Here is a 12556-nt window from a genome sequence, read left to right on the forward strand (position 1 = left end):
TCGTGCTCCCTGCTCGTACTCACATATCTCCCCTACTCTCGCACTCCCCTCCCCTCTCTCGCTCTTCCCTCCCCTCTCACGCTCTCACCATCTCCTGTTAATCCTTAAATAATCCGTCTTTCTTAATTCATCCCATGAGCAAAGCTACAACAGGTCTACAAAACACTAATAATTTCTGAATGTCATGCAATAAAAGCAAATTTTGACAATCATGCACTGCGCCTAACACAGCATAAAGCCCCATTTATTATAGAATAGTGTATCCTTCAACTCGCTGTTAGCCATGCTGTGGACAATCTGCTAGTTTTATTATTAAAATGATTGGCCAACCTCTGCTATGTGTTTTTATTACTGCTGGCTGACTTGAGCATGTGAATAATTAAAACTGTCTGCTTCGATCAGTTGAAAATATGTTGCAGTGTACAGATTCACTCAAGTGCTTAAAGTATATGGTTTAGAGAAATCAGAATGGCGTTATCCTTTCAACACCTCAGCTTTGCACAAATAAAAGTACCCTTTTTCTACAGAACATGTCCTGGGCTATGATACAAAAGCACATCCAACAACAGCTTCATGATCTGTTACTGAAATGTGAAGAGTCACATCAAATGACTTATTTTCCTCCTCCTCCTCCTCCCCTTTTAGCAGCTGATATTTTAAAGTGAGTAAAAATAACATACATCTATAAAGAACCTTTCTCATCCTCCGGACATCCCAAAGCACTTCACAGCCAATTAAGTACTTCTGAAATGTAGTTACTGTTGTAATGTAAGGAAATGTGGCAGCCAGTTTGCATACAGCAAGGTCCCACAAACAGCAATGAGGAAAATGACCAGATGATCTGTTTTACTCCTCTGCTCTTCGAATAGTGCCATGGAATCTTTACAACCACCTAATAGAGCAGACGAGACCTCGATTTAAGCGTCTCATCTGAAAGTCAACGCCTCCAACAGTGCATCTCTGCCTCAGTACTCCACTGAAGTGTCAGCCTAGATCAGGTGTTTCCAAACTGTGGAGAGTGTGCGACAAAGATATCGGGGATGCGAGGAGCATAGGCAGGCTGAGAAAGAGAGCTAACGATGTAACTGCACATCTCCAGAAGAGAGGCATCAAAAGTCTGAATTTCGTGAAATTTGAAAGAAACAGAGCAAATTTAAGTTTAAATTCAAAGAAGCAGCTTGAATTTAGAGACTGATTTGCATTTGAAACTCTAATATCAAACCAGGATTCCCCAAATTATGTGCCAGCAAACAGGCTCATCCTACTCACTTAGATAAAGGCAAGTCATCAAGTGTTCTTTTATGTTCAAGTTTATTCAGTTGTATAGTTCTAGTAAGGTGCTATTTATGTTGCTTTCTGTCTTAAGCAATGTTTTATCTTGGCCAAGAAAATAAAATCCTCTTGTTCTGTGCAAAAATACGAGAGGTAGCTTCATCGCTCCTTCTCCTGTGTACACTCGCCAGTGTTTTGTTCCCTCTCCCACCACGTGCAACATTTTGGGCTCTTGCCCTTCCTACTGAGCAAGGCAATAAATCTGTGCACCCTACCTCCCTCACATGCACTGATCAGGAAAATTGTTTCTGGCCTACTGTTAAACCCCCTCCTTCATGGAAAGGAAAAACAACCTTTGTGCACTCTAATACTAGCTTTCCCACTGGTCCATTGCCCCCTACTCCAGAAAGCATTCAAATCGGCCCTGGTAAACTGTTCCCATCTCCAGCACTAATCATCCAAACATTCTCCACCCCCTCCTCGCAAGGATCCTTGTCATCCTCCTGTTCCTTCTCTCTCTCCTCCCTGTCCCCTCTTCGATCTCCCTCATTCTCCACCCTCTCCTGCCCACCACCTCCACCTCAATCAGTGCTGCACTCCCTCAGTGCTGCACTGAAGTGTTAGTCTGGATTATGTGCTTCAGTCTGTGGAGTGGGACTTGAAACCATGACCTTATTACTCAGAGGTGAGAGTGCTACCACTGAACCAAGGCGGACACTTCAAACTGATAGGCGTTAAAAAGAGACTAGAGTTTTTGCAGATGAATGCAGGTTGTTCAACATTTTTGTCATCTTGATTTACACAGGGACATACCAAGGAGCGTGGGTGCCATATATAAAGTTTAATTCCATGTTCCTGTCAAATTGTTGAGACTGATCAATCTTGCTGTCTTGATTTAGGACTCATCTCAATGAGATAACTGCTAAAAAGAATTCCCTTTTCAATTGTCCAGGCTCACAAAATTCTAACAGCATAAACCAGCAAATAGAAAAGCTAAGTGCAAACAATAGAGTTGCCTGGGCTTCACAAAACTATTTTTAGGGCTCAAAGCAAGATTTTAGGCCATCTCACCCGCCTCCCCATAAACAAGATTTCAACCTCTTTTCCCCCACCCCCGCCAGCGAAATTTCCTCTTTCAATGCACGTGCCACAGGATGCCAATTACTTCCACCACTCGGCTGCATGTGTCCCCCTAAGGCTGCTCTTGCTCCACTTACATTTCCCCTTTTACAGTATTTCCCATCCACAGCCACAAATGGCTGTATTTCTCTTCCCGATGGCTGGCTGTTTCATTCCTCCTACCCCTGCTGATCTGAATTCCCTTACCTCAGCGCTCCTTTTCTTTCTCCCCTTCCTTTTCTAGTGTTTTGTATGATAGTAATCTAACTTCCCAAAAATGAAGTGCTGCTCACAGCCCACGATTACCTTTTGTAATAATTTGAATATAATTTCATGATGTCACAGTCGGAAAGAACTATAGAAAATGTCTGATCCTTGAGTTCACAAATCACTTTACAGTTTTTCCTCTAATAACTTTTTCTTTTAACATAAAATTAAATTCAAAAGCATTGCAATGTGGGAATATTTCAGTTTCTAACGTGTCTGCAGAGTTATTGGTGTGTTGAATTTTACTGTAGCTGGATTTGCTATGATCAAATACTCCTACGGTATCCTTGTCATTTCAGTGCTGTTATCTAAGCAGTGTTAATAAGTTTATTCAGAAAAATTGCAGTAAAAATATTGCGAGCTAGGGGCTTCCAGATTCAATGGAAGCAGCAGTCACCGTGAACCATACTGCTTTAAGTTACTTCACGTGGATGGGCAGCTGATCTCAACAACAGCTGTTTAATCCTCTTGACATTCTTCACGCTCGAGAAACTGATCTGTCATGCTGCACGAGTATGATCTCTGACCAAGGGCAACACTGCTTGTAGTGAAGCACAAGTGTAACACACAGCAGTCAGACTTTCCCAACACCCAGAAATTATGCCTGGTTAAAGGAGGTAAGTTTTATTATATCAATAATCTCTTTTATTTAGAAAACTAATAAACTGAAACCTGTAATACCTTGCCTCCTAAAAGAATGTTAATATACAGTGAACACAAAGTTGTCCATTTCAATGATCCATATATAGATGGTAGATCAGTTGATTTCCTTCAGTTCACTTACATACATACACACCAGGTTTACCTAACTTTTATATAAGAACATAAGAAGTAGGAGCAGGAGTAGGCCATACGGCCCCTCGGGCCTGCTCCGCCATTCAATAGGATCATGGCTGATCCGAATCTAGACTCACTAGGTTGCAAATATTTCAATTCTTGCATTCATCTTCAATGGTAACCACTGACTTTGCAAACCCATTCAGTGTCTGATGGATTTTTTTCTGGCTTGGTATTCTACCGTGTTTTGCTGTGTCCTTTTGTTTAAGCTTTACTCCACACTCCAGTGAAGTAGATTGTTATGGCCACTTTGTTTTGGGATCGGTGTTTGCCACGATACAGTACTTGTATTTTATTTTAAATTGCAGCGCAACAGTAGATGATAGTGTTGCAGGCTTTTATTTAGATGGGTGAATGTCATTTCTGTGGGAATTTCACTTCAAAATTTCCAAACAGGGACGGCATGGCTGCTATATGGGGTGTAAATATGTATTCGAACCTGGCACCTATAGTGCAGTTTACTTTAATTTGCCTATTCACTCTGAAAGAGATTCTCTTAGAGGCAGACCTCCCATCCTTTCCCTCATTAGAGGAAACGCCATATCATTCTTCAAATCTCCAAAAGCACCAAACCTCTTGGTCTTGAACTCTTTCTCAAGGGTCAAGTGTCACTCCCTCTATGAGGAAGTTAAGTCATCTGGAGACTCACAAGCTTTACTGTGCTTTCCTTTTCCTTGAGGAGGTAGTTGTCACCTTGTTCAGCATATTTCCCTTACAGCCTACTTCCTGCTGGTTCCCTTTTCTCTGCTTTTCTTTACTTTTCGGACAGCAGCTGTGTAGCAGAATTAAGGCCTCTCAGGAGAACATTACTGTCAACATCAGCATTGAAGAGAATGAAACTAGTAGTTTTGAAGTTACTGAGAGGTGAGAATTCCATGTTGAAACAAGCCTTCCCTTGTAACTGTGACATGGCTGGGAATCATGTCCATTATTTTTCAGCTGTAAGCATAGTCAATGGCAATTACTAATCCAGCAACTTCAACATTCTCATACCTTCACTTCAACAATCCCTATGGAGGATATATTTTCATTCCATGTTTATCCTAGAAGGTCACTGACTCTACTGAAACTGAATATTAAATAGAAAGGGAAATCCTGTGCACTTTTTTGGGATGGTTCCCAATATTTCTATTAAACTGGATTGTATGTGATAGCTCAGGAGGTTTCTACATACAGATGTTGCTATTTTTAAATGTAGTTTGCGCAGGAATGGCAGACCAATTAAATAAATATTTTGGTTCTGTCTTCACAAAGGAGGACACAAATAACCTCCCAGAGATGTCGGGGAACATAGGGTCTGATGAGAGGGAGGAACTGAAAGAAATCAGTATTTGTAGGGAAATGGTGTTAGGGAAATTGACGGGATTGAAGGCGGATAAATCCCCAGGGCCTGATAATCTACATCCTAGGGTACTTAAGGAAGTGGCCCTAGAAATAGTAGATGCATTGCTGATCATCTTCCAACATTCGATGGAATCTGGAACAGTACCCATGGATTGGAGGGTAGCTAATGTTACCCCACTATTCAAAAAAGGTGGTAGAGAGAAAACGGGGAATTACAGACCGGTAAGCCTGACATCGGTAGTGGGGAAAATGCTAGAGTCCTTTATAAAAGATGTAATAGCAGAGCACTTGGAAAACAGTGACAGGATCGGACGAAGTCAACATGGATTTACAAAAGGTAAATCGTGCTTGACTAATCTACTGGAATTTTTTGAGGATGTAACTGGTAAAATAGATAAGGGAGAACCACTGGATGTGATGTATTTGGACTTTCAGAAGGCTTTCGATAAGGTCCCGCATAAGAGATTAGCATGTAAAGTTAAGGCCATTGGGATTGGGAGCAAGGTATTGACTTTGATAGAGAACTGGTTGGCAGACAGAAAGCAAAGAGTTGGAATAAGCGGATCTTTTTCCGAGCGGCAGGCAGTGACTAGTGGGATCGGTCCTTGGACCCCAGCTATTCACAATATATATTAATGATCTGGACAAGGGAACTAGATGTAATATCTCCAAGTTTGCAGACGACACAAAGCTGGGTGAGCGTGTGTGCTGTGAGGAGGATGCCAAGAAACTCCAGTATGATTTGGACAGGTTGGGTGAGTGGGCAGAAGTATGGCAGATGCAATATAATGTGGATAAATGTGAGGTTATCCATTTTGGTGTCAAACAGGAAGGCAGATTATTATCTGAATGGCAATAGATTGGGAGAAGGGGAAGTGCAACGAGACCTGGGTGTCCTTGTGCACCAGTCGCTGAAGGTAAGCATGCAGGTGCAGCAGGTGGTTAAGAAGGCAAATGGTATGTTGGCCTTCGTAGCGAGAGGGTTTGAGTACAGGAACAAGGAGGTCTTGCTGCAGGGCCTTGGTGAGACCACATCTTGAGTATTGTGTGCAGCTTTGGTCACCTTATCTGAGGAAGGATGTTCTTGCCATGGAAGGAGTTCAGCGAAGATTCACCAGGCTGATACCTGGGATGGCAGGAATGACGTATGAGGAGAGATTGGGTCGATTGGGCTTATACTCGCTGGAGTTTAGAAGAATGAGAGGGGATCTCATTGAAACTTACAAAATTCTGACAGGACTGGACAGACTAGATGCTGGAAGGATGTTCCCGATGGTCGGGGAGTCCAGAACCAGGGGTCACAGTCTAAGGATAAGGGGTAAGCCATTTAGGACTGAGATGAGGAGGAATTTCTTCACCCAGAGAGTGGTGAACCTGTGGCATTCTCTACCACAGAAGGCAGTAGAGGCCAATTCATTAAATATATTCAAGAAGGAGTTGGATATATTTCTTAAGGCTAAAGGGATCAAGGGGTATGGGGAGAAAGCAGGGACAGGGTACTGAATTTGGATGATCAGCCATGATCGCATTGAATGGCGGAGCAGGCTTGAGGGGCCGAATGGCCTACTCCTGCTCCTATCTTCTATGTTTCTATGAATATTCCCTTTATACCTACTACAAAGATCTGCCAATGTCCCACACACCGACTATTAGAAAGACTTGCATTTATATAGCGCCTTTTGCGACCACAGGTCTTCCCAAAGCACTTTAAGACAATGAAGTACTTTTTGAAGTGTTGTCACTGTTGCAATACTAGCATTTAGCAGCCTCTGCGTAACGAATAACGTGATTAATATATTGTTCCCCAGACTGGATTTCTATTCTAATAATTCTCAATGACTGGGTATGACTGACAAGCAAAAGGTGTCCTTTAGAAGATACAGCATGGTGGCATAGTGGTTAGCACTGTTGCCTCACAGCGCCAGGGACCCGGGTTCGAATCCAGCCTCGGGTGACTGTCTGTGTGGAGTTTGCACATTCTCCCTGTGTTTGCGTGGGTTTCCTCCGGGTGCTCCGGTTTCCTCCCACAGTCCAAAGATGTGCAGGTTAGGTTGATTGGCTATGATAAATTGACCCTTAGTGTTAGGGGGATTAAATACGTGGGGTTACGGGGATAGGGTGGGATATGTGTTGGTGTGGGGTTTACGGGGATCGGGTGGGATATGTGTCGGTGCAGGCTCGATGGGCCGAAATGGCCTCTATCTGCACTGTGGGGTTTCTGTGATATGGTTATAACTTTTGAGACAAAGTTCGATGGCTAACACTAAAACCTTGGGGGAGAGATTTAGTGTTATGTTCGACCCAGAACTAAGTTTCAAATCCTTCCACGTCCTTGCCTCATCCTATCTCTGCAAACTCCTTCAGCCTTGCATTCCCCCTTCCTGCAACCATCAGCCCTCTGTCTCTGGCCTTCTGTGCGCTTCTCCCTCTTAACCCCAGAATGTCACGTGCCTAGGCTCCACTCTCAGGAATTCGCTCCCGAAATCCCTTTAATCTATCTACTTTTGTCTCCCTCTTTTAAAAGCATTCTGAAAATCCATCTTTTTGATTAGGCTTTTGGTCAACCCTCCCGCTCTCTCACTCCATGGATTACTATCTATTTTCATTTGTGAAGCACCTTACATTAAAGGTGTTAAATAAATGCTCGTTATTAATGACAATGTCATTGATTCATTGCTTCGGGAAATTAATTTTTAGTTGGCCACAAATCATGGGCTGGGACTGCAGGGTTTCCTGATGTGAGCTCTCATCAAGTGCTGGGAATGCCGAAGGCAAACATCTTCTCTTGTGTTTCACAGGTAATTAGATCTTTAACCATAACAGAGTTTACAGACTTAGATGTGTGGTGAAGGTTTTGAAATTGTCACCATGCATTTTGGGTAGCAGGTGATGTGATGTTAACTGGTGCTAGTGGGTTGTATTGCAGAACTTGACTTTGGATTGTTTTCAGATGAACAGCAGCATAATGTTATCAGAATGCAATTTTCTGTTTTACTAAATAGCTTCGATCAGGAATGTAGGTGGAAGCCAGACTCTCTGTGTGGAGGCTTTTCCCCACCACCAGAAATTATGATTCCCATGTACAACCTTTAGATGTAACTACTCATTGGCTATCTCTCAACTGGAATATTACAGTCTCTCAGAAGTTTTGCTGCTCTAATTTCCATGTACTGTTTTTTGCCTCCTCCAACCCCCATATCCCTGATCGTGGATGTCCTCTTAGAGGGTTTGGGGAAACTCATTTAGTGTGCTAAATAGCCAGCAAAATGTGGACCTAAGTTGCCAACCACCTTCCAGCTCCACTTTGCTCCCTTCTTCTCATCAACACGTCTCCATCTCACTACAGCATACCCTTTTGGCCCCTCAACCCACTTACTGCTACTCCTCTGTTGACCTTTTTTTGTCACCAAGGATGGAGTTCCTCCTGGATGGTCCTATGGCTTGTTTCGCTCTGTTCTCTTTGACACCCCCTTCATCATCAACTTGTATTGCTGTAGTCCGTCTATCGGCACAACCGCAGCTCCACCTCCCTCTTTGGGAACTCATCTGTCTAACCTCCTCCATGTTCCTGTCATCTCCAACAGCCCCCCCCCCCCCCCCCAAACTGCTCCAGGTCTCATGCAACACTCGGCAAAAAGCCCTTGCAAATAAGACTTGCATCAACTGCAACCATTCTGAATGAGTGTTAACATCCCGGGTCAAAGTCATGTGAGATTTTGTCAAAAGTCTCCTGAAGGGCCAAAAAAAAGTATATCATAGGGCATTCACTATATCTATCTATCAAATTTGTAATGTCCTCAAGGAAGTCAAGCAGATTCCTAGGGCAGGATTTTCCCCTTCCAAATCAATGCTAATTTGTTACTTAGCTATTAAAATACAGATGCTCCTTTAATTTATTCCTAACAGTAATTTAAATTATTTTATCCAATATTGATGTCTGGTTAGTGGACAATCAATCATACCGCCAGTATTACATTTTCAAAAAAAAAGCTACTGCCCAAATAATTGACTTACTACAGGTGGAAAACGTGCTAAAGCCAGCGTAACCCAAATACAGTGCAAGACGGCAGATTGTTTTTCATTTTTCAGTGCTTTTATTTTTCTAGAGGAGCACAACAAAAATGCAACAAAAATTCATTCAGACAGCTAGTTATTTGCTGGTTAGGTGACGTCTGGTTCAGATCATGTACACTAATTAAAAAAAATACTTTAGACTATATGTATTTCCCATTTCGCTGCTACATAGGTTAGAGGTATTGCATTATTTAATGGCGTTCATGTGGCGAGATGTGGTCTATGAAAAGGTATGCTGTTTGATAGGGGGCTGCTGGTTTTGTGATGATAGGGGGCTGCGGTGGAAGTTGTTTTAGGGAGGAAAACATTTGAGAGGATAAGGGTAGCTGCGATAGAACACAAGTCAGGAAGGGTAGTGAGTAGCTGGGATAGGGAATACTGTAGATAATGAGTAATTGGGGTTGTGAGTATTGGGTTGAATGGTGTGGTTAAGTAAGGAGTTGGTTGGTGGGACTGGGAGTGAGTAAATGTGGAGGAAGTAGTTAGTATTTTGGGGAAGGGTAGTGTGTATGGGTGCAGGGCCAAAATGAGCAGCCAGAGGCAGAGCCAAACAACAAGCCAGAGCTGGGAGAGGAGTGGGGCCAGAAGACTGGGTCGGGTAAACGTTCAAATAAAATTAATGGCAGCGGTACCGGGAGGCAGTCAGGAGAGGAATCTAAGAAACATTTTTTTGATAGCACAAGGCTTTTGAAGGAACGGGACTGTAAGCTGAGCCTAGACGGGGTTGGCGGTGGCAATTTGTGAAAGAGTTGTCGAGTTGGCCCAGAGGCAGAGCTCGGAGCAGACTGGAGGCCAAGCCAGGAGAGAAGTAGAGTCAGACATTTCTTCAAAAATTTCTAGCCAGCAGAGACCAGAGGAACTGAGAGAGGCGCAGGGTCAAAGATTTCTTCAGGAGCGAAGCGAGGAGATGAGCAGGAGCAGGGCCAGGGACTCGCCCAGAACCAGATGAGGAACTGGGCCTGACGTTTCTTTTCAGCAGAGGTTTCCAGTAAGCAGACTGGGGCACCGCAGCGATAGTCATTTTTTTCAGGAGTTGAGTGTGGAGGGAAGTGAAGTTGGAGCTGAACCGTGACTGGAGCAGGGCCGGGGGCTGAAAAGTGGTTTACTGAACATTTAAAAAAATTTGAGGAGCAATCCAGAAAAAGGGAATTTTCTATTTAAAAAGTGGCTTGCGTTTGTTACTAGAGGGTGAATTTCTGTAAGGATTCTCCCAGTCGCCCACCATAACTTTGAAAAAGTCATATAAACCCTGGCAAAACAGCATAAATGTTTTCTTATTTTTCTGGGGTTTGCACGGCTCATCCGATGAAGTTATGGCAGACAATCTGGAGAACGTCCACTGAAATTCACCCCCCAGTGCTTTGGTCAAGCAACTGAGGAGATTCTTTTCCCTTAGGAGAAGCAAAGGATATGGGAAAGGGGTGAAACAGTACAACCTACAGTCTGGAGGCCTTCAAAAACAGTTTTAAAGAAGTGTGTTGGCCAAATCTTGACCTAGGGTCTCCCGATATTAAAATGTTGACATGTGGTTTTCCCATTATAAATGTCGATATAAAATGCCTGACACAAAATGTGACACGAAGTGGGTTAATGTGGATAGGAAAAGCATAGCATATACAGGACTTAATCTATATATATATTAACAGATCTCCTTTGGTGTTGACTGACGATACTCCAATTTCATAATGATGAAGGCAATTTGCCATTTAGGCAATAGTCAAATTTCATTTTTATTAAATGGGATTTTTGCTGGTGCTTAGGGGCTCAAATCCCACAACCTAGTCCATTATTCTGTTAAAACCATAAACAGGTATCCCTTATTTTATAGAGATATTCATTTGCCTCTATATATTTAATATATCCTTTATCAGTTTTATAAATTGAGAATACACAGGAAGATGGTATGCAAGATGTACTGATTGGAGTTAGATATCTGGGGCATTCTACCGTGAGATCTGACTTGGAGCAGGACTCCATCCCTCCTTCAGGTTGTGGCATTGACCCCGCCATAAATTGTGGGGTTAGCTAATTTAAATAGTCAGCGGTTGTGTAAAAACAGCCTGCAATGCCTTGGATATGCTTGGAGGGCATAAAACTGTACTACAGGCAGTAGATAGGCCCAAAAAGAAGGGGGTCAGATAATATCTAGCGGCGAGGCCGAGACTTGGTGCAGCAGGATATAAAAGCTGCAGCTGCTTAAAGGAGCAACAGGTCAAATAAATGAACAGCAAACTTCAGGGAGCTGGACCTGCATGCTCATAGCCGAGATATCGAGCAGAAAGTATGGTCTGTTTGAAGTTTGAGGCCAGTTACCTGCCAATAATGTGGTACATACTTTGTGAAGGGTGGTGGCTGTGGCTGTGAAAACAATAACCAAACCAGTAAGTTATGACTCTGCAAAATGTTTTAATCAACATGGCAACAAATTTACACAGCAGTATATGCAGAGGGTTAGAAGTGTTTTAACTTCTGAATAAGCAGTAAGACTTCACCTACTGTTATCGAGAAGTGGAATAACTGGTCCTTTGAGGCTTGGCATTCTGTACTGTGGTCTATTTTTGACAGAACTGGCTGTACTGGATTGCTGTGACTCAGTATGCTGCTTGTCAGCTGATAGTGTTACTGTGATGTAAGAGGAAATGCAGTGCAAAGAACACCCAAACTTTTACCTGCTAAAGCAGGATGGTAAGGTGTTGGAATTCTCTCTGTTTGTCTCTGTCTCGCTCATTGGTAATAGTCTGTCAGCTTCTCCTTGCTTCATTAGTCTGTTGTAAATGGGTACATAATGCGATCACTTGAAATGATGTTGACAAAGTTCTGGATGGCTTGAAGTCAAAAGGCCTTCAAAGTAAGCACACTACAGATATTCGCAGTAAGGCTGTGAAGAACAGTAGATGTTTTTCAATTAGCTCAGCTGCTTAAAATAGAAACCAGGGCAGTATTTCTTTGGTATTTTTTTTACACGCATGTGTTGAGCGAGTACAAAAGAAATTCTATAGAAGGATATATGCTTACAAAGGGTATTGAAAGTGAATGTTTGGTCTCCCAGTTAAAATTTAATCCTTATACTGCAAATTTTTATGTCTCTTTATTGCTTAGAGTTACTTCATTACATTTAACACGGCACAACATTTTCCCTTTCATTTAGGATTCTAGGGATTTTGGATTGCTAAAAACTTTTGCTATCTGAACAGCTGGACAAGTAAATGGCATGTGTGTAACTGTGTCCTACACAATTACACACAACAGTTAGATGGAGGCTACTTGGTTTCATTAGTTATTTTCCTGCCACTCTGTGAAATACATGTTTAATATTTCTGTATTTATTTTGGGTGATCTCTGATTGCATGTTGCTTTGCACTTGGGTTTTGGCATTCAAACCACATTACGAAATGCTTAAATATTCAGTCAAGTAATTTTTGTAGGAACAATAATTACGGGCTTTGTATATTTGTAAATTCCATACAATTTTTCTTTTAAATGTGTGAAATATGAGGGCACACATATGGGTATCAGTTACAGAAGTCAGGTATGGTTGACACCTGTTACTTTCACTTTGCCAGGCATAAAAATGCTGGCTTCAGCTTTCAAATGTAATGCAGTTCCTCCTCTGAGAAATGAGCAAAATGAATCATTTTGTAAT

The 12556-nt window shown here is 42.4% G+C and overlaps 1 protein-coding gene across 9 annotated transcripts in view; it reads left to right on the top strand.

Moving 5' to 3' along the window:
• kiaa0232 (KIAA0232 ortholog) overlaps positions 1 to 12556 on the top strand; it is a 127731-nt gene that overhangs the window by 78539 nt on the left and 36636 nt on the right. Inside the window, exon 1 of one of the 9 annotated variants that reach the window (XM_086008293.1) lies at positions 11432 to 11598. The exons of the other annotated variants lie outside the window; for them this stretch is intronic. Within the exon in view, the coding sequence (XP_085864419.1) occupies positions 11596 to 11598 (3 nt within the window). The 5' untranslated portion in view covers positions 11432 to 11595. Of the gene's footprint in view, positions 1 to 11431; positions 11599 to 12556 lie in introns of those variants that run through there. 9 annotated transcript variants of the gene reach the window in all.

Source organism: Somniosus microcephalus, chromosome 2, assembly GCF_052327205.1.
Source record: "Somniosus microcephalus isolate GS21.2 chromosome 2, FLI_Smic_1.0, whole genome shotgun sequence".
Taxonomy (NCBI): domain Eukaryota; kingdom Metazoa; phylum Chordata; class Chondrichthyes; order Squaliformes; family Somniosidae; genus Somniosus; species Somniosus microcephalus.